This window comes from Camelus ferus, chromosome 3 (assembly GCF_009834535.1).
Source record: "Camelus ferus isolate YT-003-E chromosome 3, BCGSAC_Cfer_1.0, whole genome shotgun sequence".
NCBI lineage: Eukaryota > Metazoa > Chordata > Mammalia > Artiodactyla > Camelidae > Camelus > Camelus ferus.
In genome coordinates, this window is record NC_045698.1 from 63,454,771 (window position 1) to 63,481,834 (window position 27,064).

Sequence of the window (27,064 nt, forward strand, 5' to 3'; positions counted from 1 at the left end):
CATCAAATTGTTAATCAAGATTACTTCTGGCATTGGATAGGAGCAGGGGCAGCAGCTTTCATTTCTTATGTTTTTAATTGCAGAGACTATGTGTAAAGTTTTTTCTTTGTAGGGTTGTGTTTTGTTTTTGTTTTTATTTTTGTTTTTTTTTTTTAGCATTTTTCCAAGTAACTTTTTAAAAGAGAAAAAGAAATAAAGAACATGGTTACTCTATCTGAATGTACATATAGGTATCCTTTAAGTGAAACATGCAACGTTATAGAAGTTTATATACATAATATGTATTCATAAAGAAACATACAGACGTTTATGTACCAATATTAACAAAAGGGAAAGAGAGAGAGGAAAAGAAAGAAAAAAGGTGGAAAGTTTTGAGCAGTGAAAGACCATGATCAAATTTGTATTTTCTTAGGTAGTTTAATCATATAGGGAAAGATATGACTTCATGAAGGCACAGAAAGTAAACAGAACACTATTTGGATAGATTAGGTGTGAAGTGAGGTCTTCACAGAATCTAGGTAAGTAAGTGACTTCCTAAATCACACGGTCAGTTAAATGGTACCTGTGACATAGTAAAGATGGCCACAAAATCTTTGATACTCCTCTCATTGACACATGGGGTCTCAGTTCTGTCTTCTTGAATCTGGGCTGGCCTGTGCCTGCTTTGACCAAAAAAGTGATGAAAGCGACACTATGCCCATTCCATACCTAACTTTTAGGAGGACTGGCGGTTTCCACATCCTTCCTTACGTACGCCATCTTGTGAAGTCTGAATACCTGGAGGCTGCCATGCCACTAGATATAAAATATCAGCATCACTACTTAAAGGACCAGTTTTCTAACTATTAAACTATATCACATTTAAAGCACTTTTAACTTTTATGATACTGAAGCAGAATGAAAAGCTCCACGAGGACTGGGATTTGGGGCTATTCACTGATATATTTCCATTACCTAGAACGGTGCCTTTAATATATATATATATAGAGAGAGAGAGAGAGAGAGTAAACTGCTCAATAAGTATTAGAAAAAGAGCCCAACATATCTCTTACCATCTAAGAAGAAAAATATATCTCCAATGCAACTGGTGGAAAAATAATCTGAAGACACGAGAAAGTAAAATTTGAAGAGCCCTACTCCTGTTTCACTAATGAAAGGTATACACAACTAAAGACTAGCTTTTCTGATTTCCCAAGCATCTTTCTTTAACTTTCCTCCTTTCTGACACAGAATCAGTTTCATGATTATCTTACTGGTCATTAATTTTCTTAATAAGCACAACTTAAGATATCAGGTTTTAGATCACAATACAAAAATACAGACTGCAATGCACTGAAGTTATCTTTCACTTGCCAAGCCATACATGCACCCTTCACCAGACAAGATTTTTTTCCTGCCTCAAGTCACTCAATTTCCAATGCTTAATTATAACTTTAATATGCCTTATACACTGGTAAATATGGCATATTTTAACTTCATTCTGAAGAAAATAAAAAAGTCTTTTCTTTTGCTCTCATCCTTGCGCATTTATCTAGGTGCTTCATGAAGCAAAACCCTCTTCTGCAAAAATTCAGTGTGGATTGATGGTTCACTCCAGATGGGCTGTGGTGGATGTGATAAAATGCAAATGTAGGTTTCTTCAATGCTAATTCTTCAAGAAAGGAGCCAATCCTAAGGCAGGATGTGTGGAGCAAATGAGGATATTAACAACATGTGGTTTGAATGACGATTTTTTTTTAAGTACTAACAAGCTTCTAGTACAAGGGAACTCTATTAGCCCAGGTAGGCATGTGACAGGCCAGGGGAGAAGCTATACAACAGAATAAATGTAAAAGGCAAGGTGTGAAGATAACTGTGAGGTCAAAGTGAGGACACATTCATCTCAAGGGATCTGAGCAGGACAACATAATCAAAGGCAGAGGAGGAAAATAATGCAGGAAATTCAACTATGTTGGAATGTAGATAATTGAGAAGAAAAGGCTCATCTCACAACAAAGAGACAGCCTGGAGTCCGCCAGAAAAGAATCAGCTTCTCCAAGAAATAAACTAAGAACTCACAGGTGTTGGTAGAAAATCAAAGTATACGGAAATAGAAAGATAAGGCAAAGAAGAGTCCAGAGACAGAAAGGAGAGAATAAAAAAATGAATATATTCCTAGGGCATATTTTAACACCTGTATTTTAAAAGCATCCCAAGTAAATTAGAACTTAGAAAAGAATGGCAAAAGACTTGACTTTGAAGTGATACCTCGATTACAGATCTGGGCTTCACCCTGTTAGCCCCAGGCACCAGGCTCCATATGGACTAACCATTCTCCCCTAGCTCATTCTGCCCTGGCGCAGGGGCGGTGACCTATGTGATTGGTGAACTCAGCCTCTTCTTCCCTCCTGGGCAGCCAGCTGCGCGCAGGAAACACAAATTCTTCTCTGCTGCTCACAGGACAAGGCCTGCAAGTCAGTCTGCTGAATTCTGGGGAGAATAACCCATTTGGCTAGTAGATCTAATCCAGTCCTCAATCTATGATTTATCAGTTACAAAGATGATACACTGATTTCTCTTATTATACTCTTTCTCTCTCTATTGATTCTAAGTTTGGGTGGAAAAAAGACAGGCACAACCCAATTTCAGAGGTGTTAAAATATAAAGAAAATGTGCATCTTAGAATTGAAAAAACACAGTAATTTGATACCTTACCATTATAACTTGTTAATTTACATGAGTGTGTATTTGCAAGAAAGAGAGAGAGGAGAGGGAGGGAAAAGGAAAAGAAGAAACAGAAGAGACAAATTACTAACATTCGAGTTATCAATGACCCAAATAAGGGCTTATTACATAAAATCCTTGTATTTCCTTTAGACACAGAGGCTCTGTTTGGGTTTCAATTCTAAAATTGCCATTACAATTCCTTTATTTTTTCTTACTGTAATAAAAATTAGTCCAGTAGAACTGGATGTTATGAAAAGTTAACATTATATACCCACTTAGGCTTAGAGACTAGAGTTAGTTTTGTAAAGTAACACCCTTGATTACTTTTCTACAACTCTGGGAGAATTGCTGAGACTGGTCTTCTGCATCAATCTTATTGTAATGCTATTTATCCAAAATATGAAATGGGAAAAATGGAAGAATTGTTTAAGAAGGAAGAACAGAGATGATTTTAGAGTTTGATTTTCACACGGAGACTTCATTAGCTTGACTGAAGCGTTTGTTATGAGTTCCCTGAATGTCTGATGAACCCACATTAAGTTTAAATTCAAATTCATCCATAGGCAAATATAAATGAGATTTAGAAGTTTATTCCTACTATTTATTCTCACCTTCCTTAAAATATGGTGCCCCAACAATCTCCCCAATAACAAGATATTGGATCTTATATCATTTCTGGGTAAAGTACTTTTCTGTAAAGTACAATGCATACAAGTAAAATACACTGATAGGAACACAAGCTATGTGGCTCCTTTATTATATAAATATGGCCAAAGAGATCTAAATGAACATATCAAAGCAGATTTCTAAATGTGTTTTTACAACTTTTAGATTAGTTTAACTTTTTATCTGTTGTGCAATTGATATGTTAATAATGGACACACAGGACAAACAAACTACAGATTGAGAACAGTATTTTATAGGAGTTCCATATATAAATAAGGGAACTTTGTATTAATTACAAAAAAATTGCAGTACTAACAAAGATACTGATCGGATATACAAGAAAAATACCAAGACATGTACTGTTACCTATTAGAGAAGAATGAATACTCTCACAGCCTCTTTCTTCACTGTAGCACAGAATCAACTAGTACTCCTTAGAGTCTAAAAAGAAAGACTTAAAAAAAAATAGCCTTTTTGGTAACAGTCTCCAAATCCAAAAAAGAGAGTGAAAAGGTGCTTAATTCTAATGCATTCTTATGTCAAAATTAATACTTTTGTACCATTATATACATACCCAGAATCAAGTTTCTAATCATGCTACAACTCCCAAACACTGTAAAATAATTTTGTTCTTTTCATATCAATGCATTTTCATTTTCACTAGAACTAATTACCTTTAAATAAATGATTCAGAGATGTCAAAAGCGACTCTCAGGGAATGTTTCAAGAGGTCCCAGTTTCCTGAATTATAGCCTAGAACATCTGCTTAGCAATCTGGCAAGTACTATGAAGCCAAAACAGAGCATCTCATATATACTAGTGGTATCTGACCTCAAGAATGTGACAGCTGGCTATTTGCCTATAACCTTTATTCTGTAAAAATCTAAAATTCTGTATGCAAATGAGACTAGTAAAAACAAAAGTGCCAACACCAGAAGCATAGGGTGTAAAAGGAAAACAAGTCGCTTTAAGAAAGAAGAATTATTGGCTTCTTCATGCCAAAGGAACTAGAAAACACTGTCAAAAGAACTTTACTTATAAAAAAAATTTAAAGCAACATAACAGTTTGATTTTTCTTATAATCCAGAAAAATAAAACATGTAAAAAGTTAAACTTGTCTAAAATTAGAGAAAAGAAAATTAAACTGGATCCTCCCAGAAAGAAGTGCTTAGGATACAAGCTTTTAGAAGCATTCCGGGAGAGAATCAGATAGGGAAGAAATGAGATTATCAACTATAAAAGTACAAATTAATTCTCAAAATGGCAGATAGCAGTAATAAGCCACTTGACATAGACTCTTAAACCAGGCATAAACATATATCAGTGGGAGGGTGTCTGTAAGTGGACTGGTGAGTATTGCAAGTAAACATCACAGTGTTGTAGATTCCAGTAGCCTCAACCTGATCTTCACTAAACAGCAGGGTTATGACACTAACATGACCAGACAGGAAATGACACTTAGTTCAGTTGAATGTAGATGAATAGATTTTGAGATTTTTTAACTAGTCTCAGATTCAGATGTCTAGAAACACATTAATGTTTCATGAGATCTGATCCTTTAAGACCATGGCTGACCACCACTTACTAATAAGAAGATGTACGTAATTTAAAAAATCTCTTAATGAAAGGGGATTTGAAATTTCCCTCTGTCTACTATACTTTCATCAAAATTATTTCAAAAGTAACTGTAAATATGCTTTATAATATGTAGATGATGACAAAGCATTTTTATGAGCACTTGTATTAGATGGTTACAACAGGGACAATGGAAACAGCAGATGAGATATGAAACTGGGGGTGATATTTGAGGCAACGGTGGAAGCCTTAAACAATAAGATTCTACTTATCATGCAGTCAGATTGTGGCACCTTCAATCAGGCAATACTCTTAAATCCAGAAAAGTGTATCTACCCATGTTCACACTACTTTTCAAGTCTTATATGGTAAAAGATAAACCAGTAGGTAAAAACTACTTTTCTTGAAATCATACTTTGAACAATTCAACAATGACTTCCACATAAGAAGAACATTAAGAAATTCCAGTCGGCAACTAGGAACTAGGAAGGTTTTCAGTTAGAAGAAAAAGCAAGAGAGGAAGCGATGTAATAAAGGCACAAGGAATTCAAGGAATGGAAAGTATTTCAGTTGAAGCACAGAATACACATGAAAAAGAAAAAACGCAACTCTGTGACAACTTAGAGTGGGCTTTAGCTGTTATCTCAATGTAAGTTATCTCTCAAATGTACTAACTGTCAAGTTTCCAGATACATCTTCCAATTCAGCCAATATATTTTTTCTAGTAAACTCTTAATTGAAGTATTACATACATACAGAAAAGTGCACAAATTCTAAGTATAAAGCCTAAGTTTTCACAAAGTGAACACACGTAACCAACAGTCAAATTAAAAAAAAACAGGCACTACCAGCTCCCCAGAAGCCCTTACCGTGAAATCATCCCTTTAAGCATAAACACTGTCTTCATTTCTAACACCATGAATTAGTTTTGCTCATTTCTGAACTTTATGTAAATGGAATCATTATAATCTATACTCTTTCTTATTGGTTCCTTTTACACAACAGTAAGTCTGAGAGGTTCATCCATGTTGTTGTTTTCACTTGTAAGTTTGTTATCTTATTGCAGTATAATATTCTATTGTATAAATATAGCACATTTAGAATTTCGAATCAGAATTAAGAATTGGATTTATAGAATACTTAGATAGTAATTACAATTAGACAATAATTAGAATTACCATTCTACTAATGATGAGCATTAAGACAGTTTCAGTTTTTAGCTACATAAATAGTTCTGCTATGAACAGACTTGTTAAACATTGTGGTGTCGTGGAGTTAACTCATACTGGTTCATGAGAACCCACTGTTAACTTTTCAGGAATTCTGTGAATCAGCTGTTACATAAAACCACCATTAAAATTAAATTACATAATCTTACAAATAAATACAATATACCTAAAATAAATGTAATAAATATTAAATATTTCCTAATTATTTTACTATACTTTACTGTTATCTATGCTCTTAGGGCTATTAATGTCTATTGTATCTGTATGGTGGAAATATATATTAATATACATACATATATTTCTTCCCAACTCTGTGTTCAGTGACATTAGACTGGCAGCTTGAAATTAGCCATGGCTTTTTATATAAGTATTTACACCATGGAATCTGGCAAACACTACAAACCAGGGCTTCATTTATTGTTTTGTTGATAGTCTAGGCTTAAGAAAGTGATGTAAAAATGTTAATTATACAGGTTGAACTTAAAAGTGTGTCTTATCTGTAGCTGTTACACCGTGAATCACATTTAACATTAAGAAAATACTATATTTGAAAACTATAATCTAAGGCATTCACATAATTAATGAATAAGTGAAGTCTGGACATTTGTCTTTGTTTCACTTTTGTCTTAGTGTTAACATGATGAAAATATCAGCTATTATTCAAATCACATCAGAAGTGACGATATTAATTGCAACCACAGGATGGCTATGGATACAAGAGTTCGGCAAAAATCAACAAAAGCATACTATGAGAATCAAGAGGCTAAATGAAATTTACTATAAAGAATACTGTATATGTTATTATTTGGAAATGTAACTGTTAGATCATGAGGTACACTTATATTCAACTTTAACAGACATTTTCAAATAGTTTTCAAAGTGGTTAATGTTAATTTACACTTCTTTCAGCAATGTATGAACATATATATTACGTGCTACAAAAGAAAGATGAACACTTTGGACCATAATCATATTCTTTCTTTTCTTTTCATTCCTCTTGTAACCATAATTTTTCCTACAACAGCTTCAAAAAAGTAAGGTCATTTTGGAAAGAGAGAAAAATTAATATACCTAGTACTGAGTATGTTCTGTTCAAATATACATAGAACAAATGATCACCAATTGTTTTGTTTGCTCTTACTCCCAAAATGTCAATTCAGGAATAGTCTTAGCAACTCAATTCATACATTTAAAAAAAAAAAGCAGTGCAGAGGTTTCCTATAAGGCCTACTTAATTTAAATTGGTGGGAAAAGTTAAATTAGTAACTGCCCATACAATTGTGGGTCCTTCTTGCTATCCTGTGCCTATTAAAATTTCTTTGAATTCTTTTCATAAGTACGTAGTTCTTGAATTTATGATTTTAGTATGAGTAATTTTTATCTATTACTATTACCTTTACGACTTAACACTCAAAGCATCAGGTACCATTATGAACATGGCTAGATATACTTTTCTGAATAAGTAAAGACTTGGAAACTGAAATCAAGGTTGGGGATTTCTATAAAGGCTAGGCTAAAAATAAATTCATTTCATTTTCAAAAATCATGTCTCATTCTCTAAATAACTTAAGACAGCAAATCTTGAATGATTTCATGAATATGTAGTCTTATGAAAATTATCAACAAATTGTTCCATTTATCAATTTGTATTTTCTTCATATTGCTAGCATCTGAATGAATGAGGTTAGCTGTACTAAAGAAGAAATATTTTCAGGAAAGAAAAGCATTTTTTATTTCATCTGAGTTAACCTACATTGCCAACAAACAAAATCAACTATGCCTTCCAAAGAATCATACAAAATAAGATATTAAGCTAAGAAATGACTTTAACTAATGCAAATATTAACATACGTAAGATATTAAGCTAAGAAAGTAGGTCTATTAATACTAACAGATGGATGGCTTTCCTACCAAAGCATCTAGTATCAAAACATCTTTGAGAAATACATGTCACTCAGTGAATAAAGGGTTTGGGTCGAGTTTTTCCTAATTGTTTTTTATAACAATATATAAGAAAGATTTCCATATTCATTATTCATTTGGAGGCTTATAAACATAAAATATGGCTTGTACATACTTGAAAACCATCAATGCAACAAAGATATCTAAGTATGCCTTCTTTACTTCACTAAAGGAGAAAAGGACGCCTCACTAGGCTATTAGTTCAGAGTAAGTTAGTAAGGCAGCTAGGATGATAAGCCAAGGGTATCAGGAGGGATGGCAGAGTGAGCAAAGGTCCAAGAGGTACTCTCCTAAAATAACTAAAGCAAGTGCAAAGAGAAATAGCAAGTAAGATATTCTTTACCCCAATAAGAATGAATGCATTCCTTCTTATAAACAGGTTATTGCCTGAAGCCTGCTCTCTCATTCCCACTTCAAAGTTCACCAACTACCATTCCTCCCAACCTTCCTTTCCTCCCCAGTTCACAGGGCTGACCACCCAAATGTCTGGCTTATGCCTTCCTCATTTCTATATAAACAGAGGCTCTCTACCTGGCTAGATGTGTACTGTCTACTCTATACCAGCTCTTCTCATTCCAAGTCTCCTCCTGAAGGCACTTACTCAGACCTCTCTCGATATGGGTTAAGCCTACTTACTGCCTGAAATTTTTGAAATGGAACACACATATTGAATGAAAAGCTCCTGAAAGTGTTTATCTGCCAGGTGCTTTGCTAGTTCTGAATTTTCAATTAATAGCAACACTTTAGTACAACAATTTCGTCTCTCCATTTCCCAAGCAGTTAATGATCTCTTAAGGAATACATTAATACAAAAAGAATTCAATACTGACATCCCTGTGATAAGTCTTTTTCAAAACAATATATTTTGTAATTAGGAAGAAATTTTAAAGTTGGAAGGAACATAAAATTAGATTAATTTTTTGAGAAATAGAAGCACATTTTTCATATATTTTGATTTCTTAAAGTGAGGCATGCCTGTGTCAGAAAAAATTATCATAAAAATAGAATGTACAGAATAAATTTAAGAGCTAAGAAGATGAATTTAGACCATCTAGTATACAACCGTCATTAAAGAGATGAGGAAACTACCTATTTTCATTAAAAAAATTATATACATGTATACACACATGCACCTTCCCTATGACACAAATTTCAAAAGTTAAATGTAGCAGTCATTGCTTTGGGAGAGAAGAAAGAGCATGAATAATATTGCAAAATATTTCATATGTTGAACGTGACCATACTAAATATCCCTATATTTTATCTATTTTCTTTATCATTATATAATGGTAGTATACAACTGCATCCAACTAAACACAATGCTGTTTTCTTTTTCTCAGTTTCAGTGAAGGTTGAAGGCCATGTAAAGAGCCATTCACATTTTTTTCCTACTATTATCCAATGAGCTCCTTCCTTAGTAGTATTTCAACACGTATGTTCAGAGAAAATACAAAAGTAACAGGAAATTAAATCACAGTAAAAATCAATCAGCATGACATTAGGAGACACTATTAATGTTATGATTAGCTATAGCTCTTGCAATTTTATAACAAAAAAGTTAGACTCATCGCTAAATTAATTCTTCAAAGTATCTGTATCACCCAGCATGCCTAACACTGAAACAGAGATATGACAGAGAGTCAAAAAGTGGCATCACAGGTATTGTGTCAAACAAATGGCTTGGAAAGAGTATGGTGGCATATACACCTCAAAAACAACATGTCTGAAATAAGATTTTCAACTCCTTCAGTGTTAAAATATCACTCCTCTTGAGTACTTCTCAACTCAGTTAAGGATACTGCCATCTCCCCTACTAAACAAGTCAGAAACCCAGGGGTCATATTTGAGTCTTTTCGTTCTTTCACCTCCCACATACAATCAGTCATCATAGCATCTCTTGTATCTCTTCCAGTTCTATACATACCCACCAGTCCCTCAGTTCAGTCTATCATTTTTGCTCAAATACGTCAGTAGTTTCTTAGTGGTCACTGAATATACTCTTCAGGCTTGTGCCAGAATTAACTTTCTAAAACAAATTTGACCATGTAATTTCCCTATTTAGAAACTATTCAGTGCTGCTCCATAACTCTTAAAAATTTTATAAATATCTTAAAAGGACACATCAGGCCCTGATGATCTCTGCAGCCACAGTCTTATACCCTCCCTCTCACATCAAACTCTACGTTCAAGCTTTATTCAACTAATCTCTCTATCTGGAATACCTCTCCCCACCTCCAAGTGCCTACTCATACTTGAAAACTTTATGTAAATATCACTTCTTCTGGGAAGCTTTTCTATAAGAGATGCCATTAAGAGATGCCTTCAATATGCTCATCTACGGTACTGTATGCTTATAGTTTTTGGTACATATCACACTGTACTGAATTTGCTCGTATCCCCATCAAACCATAATGTCTTGAGGGCAGGAATTGTATTTTATTCAATACTGTACATCCCTAAACTTAGATAGTGTTTGGCCCTCAAACAATAGCTGATGGATCTACAGATGAACTAGAGAATTGATGAATACATAGAAGAATGGATTTCACAAGGTAAGAAGGTTAGAACAAAATTTTTTTGCCATTAACAACTCAGAGTTTTAAAGTAAAATCATTTTCATAATGCTTGTTTCACTTTCTAGGTGCATTTACCCCTAGAAGACATTAGAAGCCCACCTACACCTTCAAGGCAGTGCTAAAAAAATTTAATCCCATGTCCTTCAAGTTCTTAGAATAGCTGACAATTTAGATATAGAAAAATCATTGTCAATATAATAAGTTGCTCAAAAGAGACTCAGTAATACTGCTACAGGAATAAGATACAAAGTGGCAGGATTTCTAGAGAAAAAGGGAGAAAACAAACCCAAAACAAAATACTAAATAATTACCATCTCCACCTTCATCACTACTAACATTAAACACTCATCATGTGACAGCCATTACAATAAGAACTTATAATGGATCATGTTCCTATTTAAGAACGAGGGAACTGAAATCACATCCTATGATCTTTTAATAAATTCAACAAAAAGGATGGTGCCTGCCAATAAGCCATCATATTTCTTTTTTCTGCTAATGAAAATTCATTTATTCCTCCATCCATAAAAAGGTTTAAAAATCTGCTTCGGGCAAAGTGGTAAGTAAATGCTTTTCATGTATTCTGTCATTTAATCTTCAGGATAATCCTATGAGTTTGGTATTATTATGATGATCATTTTGTGGATTAGAAAACTAAGAGTACATAGTTCAAAACACTTGACCAAATCGCACAACTATTAAGTCACAAAGCTAAAACTGGCACTAGGTTTGTTTAACCCCAAAGCCTGTGTTCTTATCCGCTAAACTGTACTGCCAGGCAATGGTGAAAATTTATGGTCCCTGCCCTCAATGAGGTCACAGTTTAGTGGGAGACAAAAGCACACCCATAAAATTGGGCAAATGGCATTGTTCTTATAATACAAGTCATTACAAGGTGCAGTGTAGTGCATACATTCTAAATAAAGGAACAGGATACTTCCTAAAGCTATAGAATCTAGGAGGCTTAACTGTATCGTTTCCTGTACATTAAGACAGTAACAGATTGAGGTGCAGAAGCTCAAGATGAGACAATGATGTGGCTTTCTATTACAAGCTTCTTTACAATTATCCTTACTGTTAAAATTATCATACAACAATTCAAATGTATCTAAATGTAAGGAAAAAAGACCTCATAAAAGGAGTAATATTAGAGCTAATGAAAAAGTTCTCAGGAACTGAAAAGAAAAAAAAAGAAATGAAGACTGTACAATTATTTACTGTACATATATAATTTCTTTTTGAAAGCAATCTTAAATCCTACTACCTATGGTATTCACACAGATTTGAGCACCATGAAGCACACAGTATGACAGGTTAACACCATTCACGCCAATTTTTCTCTTTCCTATAAAATTATATGTTGCACCAAAATGCTTAAGCAAAATTAGTCACCTAAAGAGTAAAAATAAAATTTCTAATAGGCAAACTCTAATAGTTAAAACTCTTCTCTGGCTAAATGAACTAACTCATTTAATTCAGTCTTCATAAAATACAAACACTACACTTGTTTTTCACTTTTAACATTAAATTTTATTATTTTATTATACCAAAATAATAAAAGGATGAGCCTTGAGAAATTACTAGGTCTATATTTATAATATATTACTATATTTATAGATTACTATATTTAGTTGCTTACAGAGTACTGACTATCTTAAATTTTCCTTTTTAAAATTGTGCCTTTAAATGTGTTAATGTATTTGTTGTAAGTGCTTCCTACACAGCTCAATTTTTTTCTCTTAAGTGAACACTGCAAATTGCCTTGGATTGGCGATAATGAAAAAGCAACACCATTTATTAATTTTGTATAAGTTATCCTCCACCTCTGAGATTCCTTGGAGGGGAAGAGCATGTCTGAATTTCACCATACAGTGCCACAGGCAGAAAGTGAGAGAAACTAAACAAACACATCCTGGAGGGAGAGACAATGCCTGCAGCAGCAAATGACCTACTATATACTTCTCTATATAGGCTTTGATGTTATAATTTGTTAATTTCCAGGAAAAAAAGAGAATTACCAGTAGTTCTAAGTTTGCTCTGATAGAAATGTTTTACTTCTGTAAGTTTTTGATCACAAACAACATACACTGTTCAAAAGGGCAGTGAACTTCCAAACCATTGCAATACTAAGTAAATGTGCATGAAAAGCTTAATGAAAAGACATTTTCTTACTATCAGAAAATGCAAACTAAGAAGTACATTAAACTTTCCTTCAAAAAGTTTAAGATTATTCTTGGCATTCATTTCTCCAGATAAATGTTCTCTCAAATATTTTTCAAGACCATTTCATTGTAAGAAAAGATAATTTTATTCAAATATGCAGCTCATGGTATGAATAAGCAAGTACTCATATCCCATCAGAATTGACAAGTGTTTCAAATAATGGATTTTTTTTTCTTTTAAAAAAATCAACACTACTGGGTTAGCAATTTGGAATTACTACAGAGAAATATGTATGTATGTAGGCATGTGTGTTTGTGTATATGAAGAGATCAAGAATATGTTTCAAAACATACCTACCTCTTAATAATAAAGAAGTAAATTAATCCTATTAAAGTGAGTTTTTATTTAACAACCTATGTTCAGTCTGCACCTTAACATATACATAAGTGCATACACATGAGCTGCATATCTTAAACCATATCCTTTATTTTTAACTGTTTCCATTTTCTCTGTGTAATCATAAAGATAACAATTAAATAGAATTGTTTTAAATAGGCTTAAAGATAACAACTTAACAGAATTGTTTTAAATGCTCTAGCCACACTATTAAATATGAGAAAATTATAACAAAAGCAACAGTCTTCACTATCAAAACGAAAAGCAAAGTTGAACTGCTTACTTAACAGTATTTTCCCTAACTTTTTAAATTAGTTTCTTTTGGACACACAAATATTATTTATCATTATTACTGTATTACTGCAGAAATAAAAGACCAAAGGGGAGCTTCTAACAAATATTAATTTTCTCCAGTGATTGAGAGAATATTTCATTCCATAGTTTTAACTGAAAAAATAAATTGTGAAATACCTCATTTTCATCAGAATTTAATTACAGCATGTATATATATTATAATTTAAATTCTAGGTAACAAAAAAAATGACATGCTATATACCATTTCTATATGAAATTCCTAATCTAAATTAGCTTAAATCTTATGATCTTATAAAAATCAAAAGTGCATGACCTTGAAACTGTATCAGTTTTTTTAACTGCAGCATGTATACCTACCTGTGTGCCTTTTATTAAAAATACTAATTGCATCTTTTATTATTTTTTACTAACACAATACTATTGATGCTTTACATTTTTTTATTAATACTTCTTGAAGCTTTCTTCCATTGGCATAAAGCTCATGAAGCACACTCATCCTTACGTATCCATTTCATAAACAAGGTGCTATTTCCTTTTCAATAAGGATTATAAACACAAAGCAACCACATGGGTCCTAAGATTATTGATAGCTGAATGCATACCTGACAGTATGGAGTTATTGATTATATTAACATTTGGAGTAAACTGATAAAAGTTTATTTTAAAATATAAAAGTACATGATTCTAAATATACAAAGTATGCCGAGATACTCCATCTAATTCTTACATCTTACTGCAAATTTTAAGTAGTGATTTGTTTTATGTCCAGGAAAACAAGAGATTACATATTCTATGTAAATAAAGAGGTTAAAATGCTGGCTGTTACTATTCAGAATTACTGCTGAAATCCACTCTTAATGTAAGAAAGTTACATGGCAAAAAAAAAAAAATTAATAGATGTGTCTTTTTCATATTAAATCTTTAACTTATAATTAGGCGTTAGTTACAATTGTTAGTATCATGTTGAAATAGGCAATTTATCTAGGAATCAATATTTTAAATATTAATTTGTTTACATCCTGTAAAAAGCTGAAAATATCACCAATGAATGAATGACATCAAGCATGAATGCTACTAAACAACGCCCTTGGAAACTAATAATTTATCCTTAAATTAACTTAGCATTGCTTTCTTTAAAATATCTTATTTTAGTGATTATGTAAACATAATACATTTAATTTAAAGCTTAGTGACCTAAACTATAAGTACAAATTATACTTTCACAAATTACCTGCCTTCCATAACTTCCTGCTTCAATTATTTCAAGTAAATGTTTGGACTATTTCTTACTCCTCAAAGTAACTTAAATGATAAACTGATAAATACTGGAAGTAATTTTTTAAAATCATGTTCAAGAAAAAAGTGTAAAGGCTAAAAACCAAAGGAAACCAAAATAACAGTGAAAAATGCAAAGCATACCTATCTTCAATCTTTTCTTGTTAAACTTAGGCTACTCAGGAATTGTCAACTAATTATTCTGTTTTATTGATGACACTTTTCTCTAGGGAAGTTATTTTAAAAGTTTAACCCTGGAGCAAGTCATGGCTTCTCCGATCTTTGAAGGTGTCCAGAGCATTGATTATAACTGCAGGAGGTGTTACCTTCTACCCAGAGAATCTCACCCTGCACAATCTTACACACTCTTTTACTCCCCAAACAGCTTTGATTCAGCAATTCAAACTGCTAGCTGATATTAAAGGAAGAACCACAGAAAAGGGATCAGCAGTTAAAGCGAAATAAAAAAGGGGGGGAAATACAGATCGTGGATATACTAGCACAAAGCTCAAGAGTAAAACAGATTTGAAAAAGACATCAGAATGACTCAAAAAGGAACAACATGACAGAAATTAAACAAGATTTTTATGTTTGCTTTCTATGCATTTAAATTCATCTCAATCTCCATTGAAATTCTGCTCATATATACAAACCCCAAGGCTTTTGACATACTTTCAAAACCCACACCTTCTCTCTTTCTAAGTCTCCAGAGTTACGTCTTAGGTAGCCGAGAAGAATTCAAATATGCATGTAATTGAGAAACAGACCACTTTATAATGAAATTATAATTATAAACTATTTTTCATGTAAAAATGGTGCCTGTTTTAAAATCCAGTATTTTTTCTCTTGCTCTTAGTGAAAAGGCCTAGGTCTACTTTAAAAGTTATGTGAAGTCAGGAATAAACATAGGTTGGAGGAATAGAAATAAGGCATGAGAGGCCTTGCAATATTTTTCTTGGGATGATGTTAGAATATCAAGGTGCTCGATGCTGCCATAGATAGCTCTGCACTTGACTACAGAAAACACTTAAGTATATGCTTAATTAGCTAATTAATTCAGTACTAGAGAATAATCTAGAAAAAAGAGTTACCACAGAATGGCTTAGTCACATCTACCTCAGAAACAGTGTCCAAAATTCCAGAAGGTAATTGGATTTTCAAAATCAAATGTAGTTTCTTCCCCCAATTCACTCATGACAGGGCCAGAAGGTAATGATGTATCTGCCATGATGCAATGAGCAGACCTGTCTTCTGTCAAGAGTTGAAATCATAAAGGAATAAGCTGTCGTTAACAACCTCTCTCCAAACACTAGAGCTGTCATTTCATTGTTTTCTTTTGCAGGCATGAGGGCTGATGTGGCCTCATATACCTTGTCAGTTCAGTAACGCACTAAGCTTTTAACCTTTTCTGGAATTCTTGACTTGAACAATATTTTATGAAGACTATAATATAACAGCTTATACTTTCTCTGATTAATTTATAGTTTCTCTCAAAGTTTACTTTTTAAGATTTAGAATGACTGCTCTGAGTTTCAATCTATAGTTTAGTAGTTCATATTTCAAAAAGAAAAAAAACAGCATTTATTTTTAAAAGGTTTAAAATGTAAATTGTAGTGGTCTAAATTCAGCCAGTCTTTAAGGAGAAAAATCAGTAACAATTCAGAGTATATTGCAGTTTTATAGTCAAACATTTGAACTCTTTTAGAAATGGTTAAATGAATAACTACAATATTATTACAATATATTTCATGAATATATTTTTTAAAATTTTTAATTAAAAAAGTAATATCTTTTTAAATTATAAAAGTAATATCTGCTCAAAGTAAAAAGAAAAGGAGAATTGAATAGAAAAATTGAAAATGAAAAGTAAAAGAAGAAACATCATAGTTTCTTGCACAGATTTCCAGAAAGATCAGTGTACATCCATGTACGTATATAGGTGTATATATATGTACACATGTGGGGTAAGTGTATTTTTTTAATCTTTTTTAAAAATTGAAGTATAGATGATTTACAATGTGTCAGTTTCTGGTGTACTGCAAAGTGATTCAGTTCTATATGTATTTTTTTTTCAGATTCTTTTCCATTATAGGTTATTAAAAGATATTGAATATAGTTTCCTGTGCTATACAGTAGGTCCTTGTTGTTTATCTATTTCATACATATAGTAGTGTGTATCTGTTAATTCCAAACTCCTAATTTCACTCTCTCCTGACTTTCCCCTTTGGTAATCATAAGTGTGTTTTCTATGTCTGTGAATCTGTTTCTTTCTGTAAATAAGTTGATTTGTATCACTTTTTTTAGATTCCACATGTAAGTGATAGCATATGATACTTGTTTTTGCCTTACTTACTTCACTTAGTATGATAATCTCAAGATCCATTCATGTTGCTGCGAATGGAATTATTTCATTCTTTTTTATGGCTGAGTAATATTCCATTAGATATATACCAGATCTTCTTCTGTTGTACTCTCTTTTTCCTTTTGTACCTTTTAACAAATGTTCTCATTCTTATGCTTTCACCTGATAACTCTTAGATATCATTTTATATGAATGAACACATACACACATGTAACTCATTCTTCTTAATAACTACATAGTCTTCCATGATATAAATGTACCACCATTTATCAAAGAGTCCCCAGTTGGTGGATATTTAGGTAGCTAGAAGTTTTTGTGTTATTATAAACTGCTGTGATGAGCATCCTTGTACGTATATTCTGTGTACTGCTCAGTGTAAATTCCTACAAGTGGAATTTAGGATCAAAGGTTAATATGCATAATTAATTTGGGAGATAAAAACCAAACTGCCATCTAAAAAGACTGCTTCGATTTACATTTCCACCAATATCTAAACTTGGTATTATCATATAATTTATTTTGAAATTCTCTGCCAATCTTATATGTTGAAAACTGTTACCTTGTTTTAATAAATATTTCTTTACTTTCACAAATACTTTGGTTGACAGTATTAAAAAAAATAACAAAAAAGTCATTTCAACAAAAGTATATCTAAAAGCTCCAAGCAATTTCATGTTTTTGAGGTCTCTGAGACCTTAAACATGCGACCTCTGCCAAACTATATTCTATTTGCACTACATAAATATTAAATAATTTATCATGGTAAGCTGCTAGATGTCACCGTCACTGTTAAAAATAAAAGCTATGTCCTATATTGATATGGTACTTCTTACTACTATCTACTAACCATCAAAGCCCACTAGAATCCTCTTAACTTTCTGTATCATCAACCTTGTCTCACAGTTACACTGAAAGAGCAAGATCTTGCAGTACTTGGCTGGAAGACTAGGAATTGAAGGCAGTAGTTAAGGGGTGTCACCAAAAATTTATTACTCAAATTACTGGGAAAAAAATCATATCCTATTTTAGATAACGATCTATAATAGCTCCATGTACATCTGTGGGGAAAAAAAAATCCTAAAACTGTAATCAATCAGCTTAACAAATGTGTTTGCCAAAATAGGGAGGGAAATATAAGATAGAGCAAGAAACAAGGAATCAAAAATTAACAGGCAGCACAGAAAATAAGCTATTGCATATTAAAAGGAAGCAAATAATTTTAAAACTACTAAGCTCTAAATCAACTTTCAAAGTATGCAATTCATACTAGATTCAAGCAAGTTTAGATAGTTTTTAATTTAGTTATCTTATAATAACAAGTGATTTCTAAAAGAAAATCCTAAAATATTCTAGTTTGACAAATATTGCTAGGTAAGGATGTCATCTCCTAAGACTTACACAGCATTTTGTTATACAGAAAATTACTTCAAAGTTACTTGTTTTAAAAAGATAAGAGTTGTAAAGTAACAACCTGTCATTGGAACAGCCAGATTAAAAATGTAATTAAAATGCAATATTTATTCCTTTCACAAATCACACTAAAATATTAGTTTTAAAAAATAGGGGTGGTATTACTTTTCACTGCATACTTTTATATATTGTTTCATTCTTAAATCATCTGTATATACTGCTATTTAAAAATTAAATAAAAATGTATTTTCAAATAGAGATGGTATTAACCCATCAGGACAAAACTAATGGGAAGGTAGAGAATAGAAGATACAGATGTCAATATATTTTTGGAAGACTATAAGCTGATGGAACTTTCTTGGTATTACAGAGGAAATTCAATGTTAAGTGCCTCTGGACAAAAATAATAACTAAAAGCAAGCCAATTCACTTACAGAATTTCAGAGAAACTCAGAAATTGGGCTGCCAGTTATCTTGGAAATAGGGATGGGTCTTGAGTCTAAAAATAGAGGCACTAGTTCTAAGTTCACATAAGGTGGAATAATCTCCATCCCACCAAAACCAAACAAACCAAAAAACCAAAAACTTAAAACCAAAACAACAGGTCATAATCTCACATTGTGCAATCAACTCTATAAGAGATCAGAAATTTTCCCTTTAGAGAAATATATCCAGAAAAGGACTAGAAGGACATCAGATCACAGAAGAAAGAGACACAGCTCAAATCAGGTGTACTAAGCAGAAGTCTGCAAAATGAGTAAAAAGAGAGCTTCATAACAAAATATGATAGAAGAATTTTAATAATTCTACAGGGCTAAGAGATAAAGTAGATAACCTCCCAGAAACCAGAGCAAAAATATATAGAAAATAAGAGAAAATACAGACTATTAGATAAGAGAATAAGAGGTTCAATCCAGAACTCCAAAAACATATGATAATACTTCTAGAAAAAGAGAAGATTAAAATTATCAAGAAACAACACAAAAAATGTTCTCAGAATTGAGGATCATGAATGTACAGTATAGACTGAAAGGAATCTCCAAGCAGCCCCCCCCACAAAAAAAAGTGAATTAAAAAAAAAAAACCCACATCGAGGCATAGAAAACTTCTCAAAAGCAGTATGATTCATTTCTTAACACCAGGGAGAAGGAAAAGAAGCTTCCATAGAGAGGAACAAAAGGATTCAAGATCAGAATGGTACTGGACTTTTCAAGTAAAACACTGGAAGCTAAATAATGAAACAAACCCTTTAAATTTCAGAATGAAAATGATTTTAGACTTGGAATTCTATGCCTAGTTGAATTACTAAACTAAAGTGAAGAAGTAAAATAAAGGTACTTTTCAGAAATAAAAGAATTCAAAAATTGATCTTACATTCATTTTCTGATGGTTCCAACAAAATGAGGGCATATATCCAAAAAGCTGGGGTCATTAGAGCCAGAAACAGGAGGTCAAACATAAGAGAGATTCTAACTGGAATCACAGGATGAGACACAGGTAGGCATGCTTAGAAAGTGACCAGTCAAGATTGGAACAGGAGTCCACAGGGCTCTAAGATAGAGTTCATCTGATAAATATGATTTGTTTTTTAAATTTTTTGCCTTTTTTGACTTGCTTAGTTTTTCCTTTCTTTTTAAGATTATATGTTTATATCCTCTGATGTCTTAGTTTTATTTTAATAAATTTTAAGCGTAGATTTATTTTCATCTGTCTTGCTCAAGATATGCCATGCTTCTTCCACAATGAATTATTTCTTTCTTCTCATGAACACTCCATCACTAATATATTGCTTCTTCTCCCATTATTTTCTATTGCTTTTCTGAAAAAACTATTAGAGGAATATTATATCTTATTCTATTCTCCAAGACTTTTTATTTCTCTATCATAATTTTTTTCTCAGGTTTTCTGTGCTATATTCTACATACTGTATTTCTCAACTCTAGCTTTTAATTTACTAATTCTCTCTTCAGCTGTGTCTGGTAATTGCATGACTTGATTTTTCCTTGTGATGAATCATTTCCTCATATAACTGTTAGTTTCCACCTACAAATTCATCTTCATTTGGGATTTACCCTGGGTTGTAAAGCGTTGCTATTGGCACTTTTATGTTTCATTCCACCTGGTGCCCCAGAAGTTTCATCAGCCCCAAATCCATTTTTACATGAATTTACATTGAGATTCTCCTACTAAGTAAATTGTCTAAACTCAAATGTAAATCCAAATACATCTTTGGGATAGGGTCTGTGACTTCTATTTCTCAAGGAAGGCTGTTTATTTACCCAACCTGCTACCTCTGGGAAAGAAATTTCTTTTCACCTCTGGACCATGAGCTGATTTTTGCCCCACTAAAAACTAAAAGGGCGGAAGCTCCCAGGGCCCCAGCTATATCCAAGGATCTTAGTTTTAGCTCCTGCCTCTCAGGCTCAAAGCTGTGCTGTAGACCCTTTGGGGCCTAGGGCTTTTATCTCATCAGCTTTGTGCTGCCACACCCTCCAGGGACTTATAACTATGGCTTTAAGTTCTTTCTTGTATGAGGCATTTAAAGATTCCTCTTCTATCATTTGAATATAACTAGGTATTTAATATTTTTGTTGTTGCTATGTTTTATCCATTATTTTTATGAGTGTTTAGTGAGAGGGAGAAGTGCATATTAATTAGCTCAGTCCACCATGTTACAGAACCCAAACTGTATAAATTACATTGATAAAAATAGTGCTAATTTTTAAAACTTAGATATAACAGTATGAAATTTATATTCAAAGTAGGTAATTATGGAAATAGTAGATTCTTTTAAATAATCCAGCTATAAGAAATTAGAAAAAAATATAGGCTTAGTAATCATTTATGAAATTATTAAATTAATAAATTTTATGTTGGATATAAATCACTTCTATAGTATTTATAAAATATTCTTTATAATTTAAGCTTTTACTTCTCCACTAATTTTATTATTAAAAATTTTTCTAGACCTTCTCATCCTGTCATACTAAATATAATGCCATCTAGTTTTACCTTTTCCATTACACCTCGAGCCTGAAAAGTATAAATAAATCCTCAACTAATCCAAAGGGTATTACCTGCACCAGTGGTTCTAGTATGCTGCCCAGATTACCATCATTAGCATCACCTGGGATATTCTCAGATATGTAAATTCTCTGGTTCCAATCAGACCTTCTGAATTAAAATCTGGGACCCGAACAGGGCAATTTGTGGTTCAAGAAGCCCTCCAGGTGATCCTGATGCATGGTAAAAATTTGACTTTATAGACCAGGGGCTTCCAAATTGCTCGCCATAAAACTTTTTGACACTGTATACATCTCAGTCAAAGCCCAAATATGAAGAGATCAGCTAGGTGCTTAGGGTACATAATTTAAGGAGGCACTCACTCTTAAGGTCCTACAAGTACTACATGATCCTAAAAGTGATTGACTCCTTAAATTATGCACCTTGTAACTATCCCTGAAATTATATTAAATGACTTAAGTGTCACCTATTATTCTGCCTTTTTAATAGAGATCAACTGAAATGCCTAAAAAGATGTATATGAGAAAAGTTCAAAGAATAAATAAGTAGGAGTAAATCTCAAACTGCACAGACACTGGGTAATTAGTACTTGGCTACATGATATACTATGTCTTACTCCAAGTAATATATTATGCAGCAAAGATTGTTAAACACTAAAAACATCAGCTATGTGAACCTGAGAAGTACTGTGGGGGTTTATCTAATATGTACTATTTCTCCAAACTGAAATCTTTATTTTTTTTTTATAATAAAGTCATTAAGTATCCAAATTTTAAGGACTGGAATATCTGAAGTTTTTAAACTGTGATCTGTGGAGCCCCAGGGTGCAGGGAAGAATCTCAGGGGCTGTTGTGAAGGTAATTCCAATCTCCACCTCAGCTTCAACCAAAGTGGCTCCACAGATTTAAACATTTTATATATTTATTTTATACATTTATATATATATATATATATAGTTTTTTTGTTTTTTGTTTTTTTTTTTACAAAACAGTCCACTTTGAGGCAGGGTTCCACTATTAGAAAAATGTTTTAACCTTACAATGATATGAATCCTATTTTAGGACCTATAAACTTATACTAAATATCTGGAAGGAATACAGCAGAAATACTATTAACAACACTGAGTAGAAATAATATTGTCTGGCCTGAAAAATATCAGTATTTACTTCAGTGGTCATATGAAAGCTGACAGACCATGAAAAACAGAGTAGTGGCTCCCTGGCTTTGGTAAACTACAGAAACATTTAGTAAAATAACAATTTTACAAAACAGTCCAACAAATAAAAACATAGAGCTAATCTGATTTAAAAGTATGAATGACCCAGCTTCTTTCTCCCTATTAGTCTTCCTCTTCTTGCTCCCCAAAATACCATCCTTCCCCACACCTGTCTCTACTGCACCTACCCACCCCACTCCCCCACACAAACACAGAGCAGCTCTTGAAGAACTACCAGAGAAACACCATGAAAAGGTAAAGACGAAGTTAAAATCACTTTATCTGGATTAAAAAAAAAAGATATCTATTTTTAAATATTTACCATGTAGAAAGTTAAGAGAATAAAGTTCATAAAATCGAAAATAAAGTACACAAACTAAAATTTTCCAAATATACAAAATACACTACATACTAAACAATGTAGAAATCAGCTGCTTTTTTTTCAAGGAATCTCGAGTTGCTACGATTGCGAAAAGCAGAAAAAGGTCAAGGCAATGAAATGCTATTATCCCCCAAACATTATTTCTACAAAACGACTATTCCAACTGACAAACTTCCTCCCTCTTCTTTGTTGGGGATATCAATAGGCAGTTTGTTCAAAGATATTTGGAGTGGCTTCCCATACATTCTTTCAACTCAAAAAACGGTATACGACAATAAAATATTCTAGAATGGGTAAGGCTGAGTTGATCTAATAGCAGGGACAATATAATTTATATCAAATATTTCACCAGGCATTCATATGTACAAACCTCTGACTTTCTTTACTAAACTATATATGGCCAAATATTCACTGAATTGTCATCACATTTCACAAATAATGTTCTTAAAATACATTGACAGGATCTGTTCTAACAACAAACTAACATGCCAGAGAAAAAGTTCATTTTACTATTCATAACCTGAAATATGAAACAGTTGAAATAACATACTATGTGAATTACTTAAATCTCAATTTAAATTTATTTTAGTTACTTAAATTTTACTAAAAACACACTATGGAAGTTTGCAACCAATCAAAAGTAGTATCTTTATGTTCTCGGAATGTCTGCAAAGACTGAAAAAAATACACAATTCACCTAAGAAATTCGACTTGCAGCATTTTAAGGGCCTCAAAATCTATTTTAAAAAAATATTCATTAGGAGCTGGGCTGGCCCTTAATCTTATCATTTCAGAGTTAACACAGCAGGAAAATATATTGTCTTTGATTTTTGCAATCATCAGTGTATTAAATAATTCCTTTCCAACTTTAATTGCAAAAATGCAATAATGTAGCTTTTATAGAGCATACATGTACACATATATTCCTGAATAATTTTGCCTTCTTTTATTAAACCTTTATACAGGGTGTCACTTCATTATTTTTCTGAAGAAAATCTCTATTCACATGTGAAAGAAAACCAACTCTGCAAAATGTAGCTTATTCATTGCAGAACTTAGGAATGAGACAGTAACAAGTCACCAAGCATTAAGATGTAGCAAAGCTAGGTCAGACAAAGCAAGTTCACTATTACAGGAAAGAAAACCTTGAACACAATGTTAAAATAGTAATTTCTAAAAAGTTTGAATTCAAGTACGAATAAAGTAATTCAGTAAATACTGCAATTTACCATTTTATATCTCTATGTCTTACTCTTAAAGCACTTTATTTGTGGGCTATAAAGAGTTTTTTAAAGAACTGACAAAAAACACTGAATTATTCTAAGTCTCCTTTTAAATAATAAGATATTAATTTAAAGTAGCAGATTTCCTTTAATTTTTAACTTCACTAAACAAGATAGGCAAAGATTTGCAAAAGCAGTCATGATTTTTTTTTTAAGGAGTATTTTCAATAACACTGGTAAGTATTTGATTATTTAAGTGCTATTTTATGTAATAAGAAACAAAAAAATTTAGAACTTAAAATACTTATTTCAAAGACATTAGCTAAATCTGTGTACACATAAGAAGCCTTCTGTTTTTGTTGCAACTGCAAAATAATGAAGAATAATCTTTCACTACAAATAGACTAAATAATAACAACTTAAAGATAAGTTTATGCTTAGGATAGACTTTTTAAAAGACATGATAAAATAATTTATAACACATAAGACGACAGAGCTATAAAATGCCAAAAAATATAAAGGAAATTGCACTTACATCCATAGCTCTCTTAATAAAAGGTATCTGTGTGCCACTGTCCAGATCTTCATTTATAATAAGCCTTCTAGCCCACTGACCTGCCCTGACAACACCACTACCATGAATTAAAACCATCAGTTTCTGTGGATTTGTCAAAGCATCCTCACTCATAAAGATAAAACTCTTTGGTTCACTCTCAGTGGCATCTACCTGTAATTAAAAAAAATTAAATAATAAATAAATGTTTTCTGATCAGGCATAGACATAAATGAGAAAACAATTAATGGTTACTATAAATTATAGAATGACTATTACAGAAGTATAGAAGTAAAAAAACTTTAAAATAAAATTAAAATATTCTTTAGAAATTGACAATTACATATAAGGTAGATGAGTAAAAGAGACATGATAGTAATTTAAATATAAAAATATGAAAAATAATATTGGATCTATACCTTTCTCCATTATTATTGTATATTTAATATTACCATTTAATAAATAAGAGTAAATAATTTGGGGATGGTTCCTATGGTCTAGACACTATGCTCAATGTTTTAAAAACATTATTTCAATTAATCACAATTCTATTAATGTGGTACTATTACTATACTCATTTATAAATGAAGAAATTGAAGCTTAGGAAGTTTAAATAATTTGTCCAAGGTCATACAGCTATGAAGTCTATAATTCTATAACAGAAACAAGTTGCACCTAAAATAAAAAACAGGAAAACTCAATTGGAAGATACACATATTGGAAAACCATATATTCGCAGGGAATACTACTAAGCTTTCAAAAGGTAGGAGAAGGAACTATTTAAAAATTGAAACACCTGCTGTTCTATGTAAACAGACTTTGAAATTTCATTCAGAGTATGAACACAAGCTTATACAGCAATTATTTTATGAAGGAATATTATTTGTGTACTTTGATGACCTTATTTTATGTATTAGTAATGAAAGGGAATATTTTTATTCATTTTGATTATACCTAGTATTTAAGTTTAAACTAGATGATGTATCATTTAGATTTGAAAGATTCAGAATAACTTCTCAACCTTTTATTACATATGCCATGGCACGGTCGGAGTGGTATTCCACATCAGCAGTGGCAAGTAACTAGGAATGGAAGTTTTTGTGCTCCCAGGTCAGAGCCAGAAGTTAAAATCTGGACAGCTGGTAATAAACACATCCTCAAATAGAAAAGGCCAATCCATGTGCTAGGTAATACAATAACACTTCACTTTGTCAACAGTATATATTCATACAATTATCAAAATAGAAAAGAGACAAAAATATGATACCAAAAATGCCCTGGATTCTACATGTTCCCAGTCACTACTCCTGGGATGAGAAAAAAATTAAAATTTCTCCACTTCTAAAATAATCAGACTGATGTCAGAAATACATGCTTAGCCATTTATGTAAGCAGAGCACAAAAGGCAATTATTTTGGCAAGAAGAGCATGGCCACAGGGTCTAAGAAAAAGAATACTACCTCTTCAGTGAAGCCTTCCCTGACCACCCCCAATTAAACACCCCCAAGAATTCCCTAGTCTTTTTATCTGTTTTATTTTTCTCCATAGCACATAACACACATAATCTAATGTCCTTTACTTTATAGATTGGTTTGTATATCTGTTTATTAACTGCCTGCTCCTTCCGCTAGAACTTAAGTCCAGGAAGGCACAGACATTTCTGTTTGTCTCTAGCTACATTCCCAATGCCTAAAAGAGAAACTAGAACATTGTAGGCACTCAGTTAATAAAAGAATGAATGAACTTTTGGAAAAAAGAACCTTATCAAGTATCACCAGTGACTTCCTTTAGATAAAAGGCATTTCACTAAATAATGCATCCTCTTAGCTGGTTATAACACTTGCCTAGTCCAAAAAGCACATATGGAAAATTAAACTAATGCATGATTATAAAGAATTTTAAAAGAGCTATACAATGCTAAGAATTAAGATGACATAACTGTATTTTTGTTAGTAGTAATTAAGTATGCAGTAGGAGAAGTATGGAGTGTAACACAACCACATTAGACCATGATGTCTAGAATACACAAAT

At 32.3% G+C, this 27,064-nt stretch overlaps 1 protein-coding gene across 5 annotated transcripts in view; it reads right to left on the reverse strand.

The window, feature by feature from the left end:
* FAM172A (family with sequence similarity 172 member A) overlaps nt 1-27,064 on the reverse strand; it is a 362,785-nt gene that overhangs the window by 248,225 nt on the left and 87,496 nt on the right. For 3 of the 5 annotated variants that reach the window (XM_032476170.1, XM_032476168.1, XM_032476173.1), the window contains one exon: nt 25,016-25,207. The exons of the other annotated variants lie outside the window; for them this stretch is intronic. In XM_032476170.1, the coding sequence (XP_032332061.1) occupies nt 25,016-25,207 (192 nt within the window). The remainder of the gene's footprint in view (nt 1-25,015; nt 25,208-27,064) is intronic. 5 annotated transcript variants of the gene reach the window in all.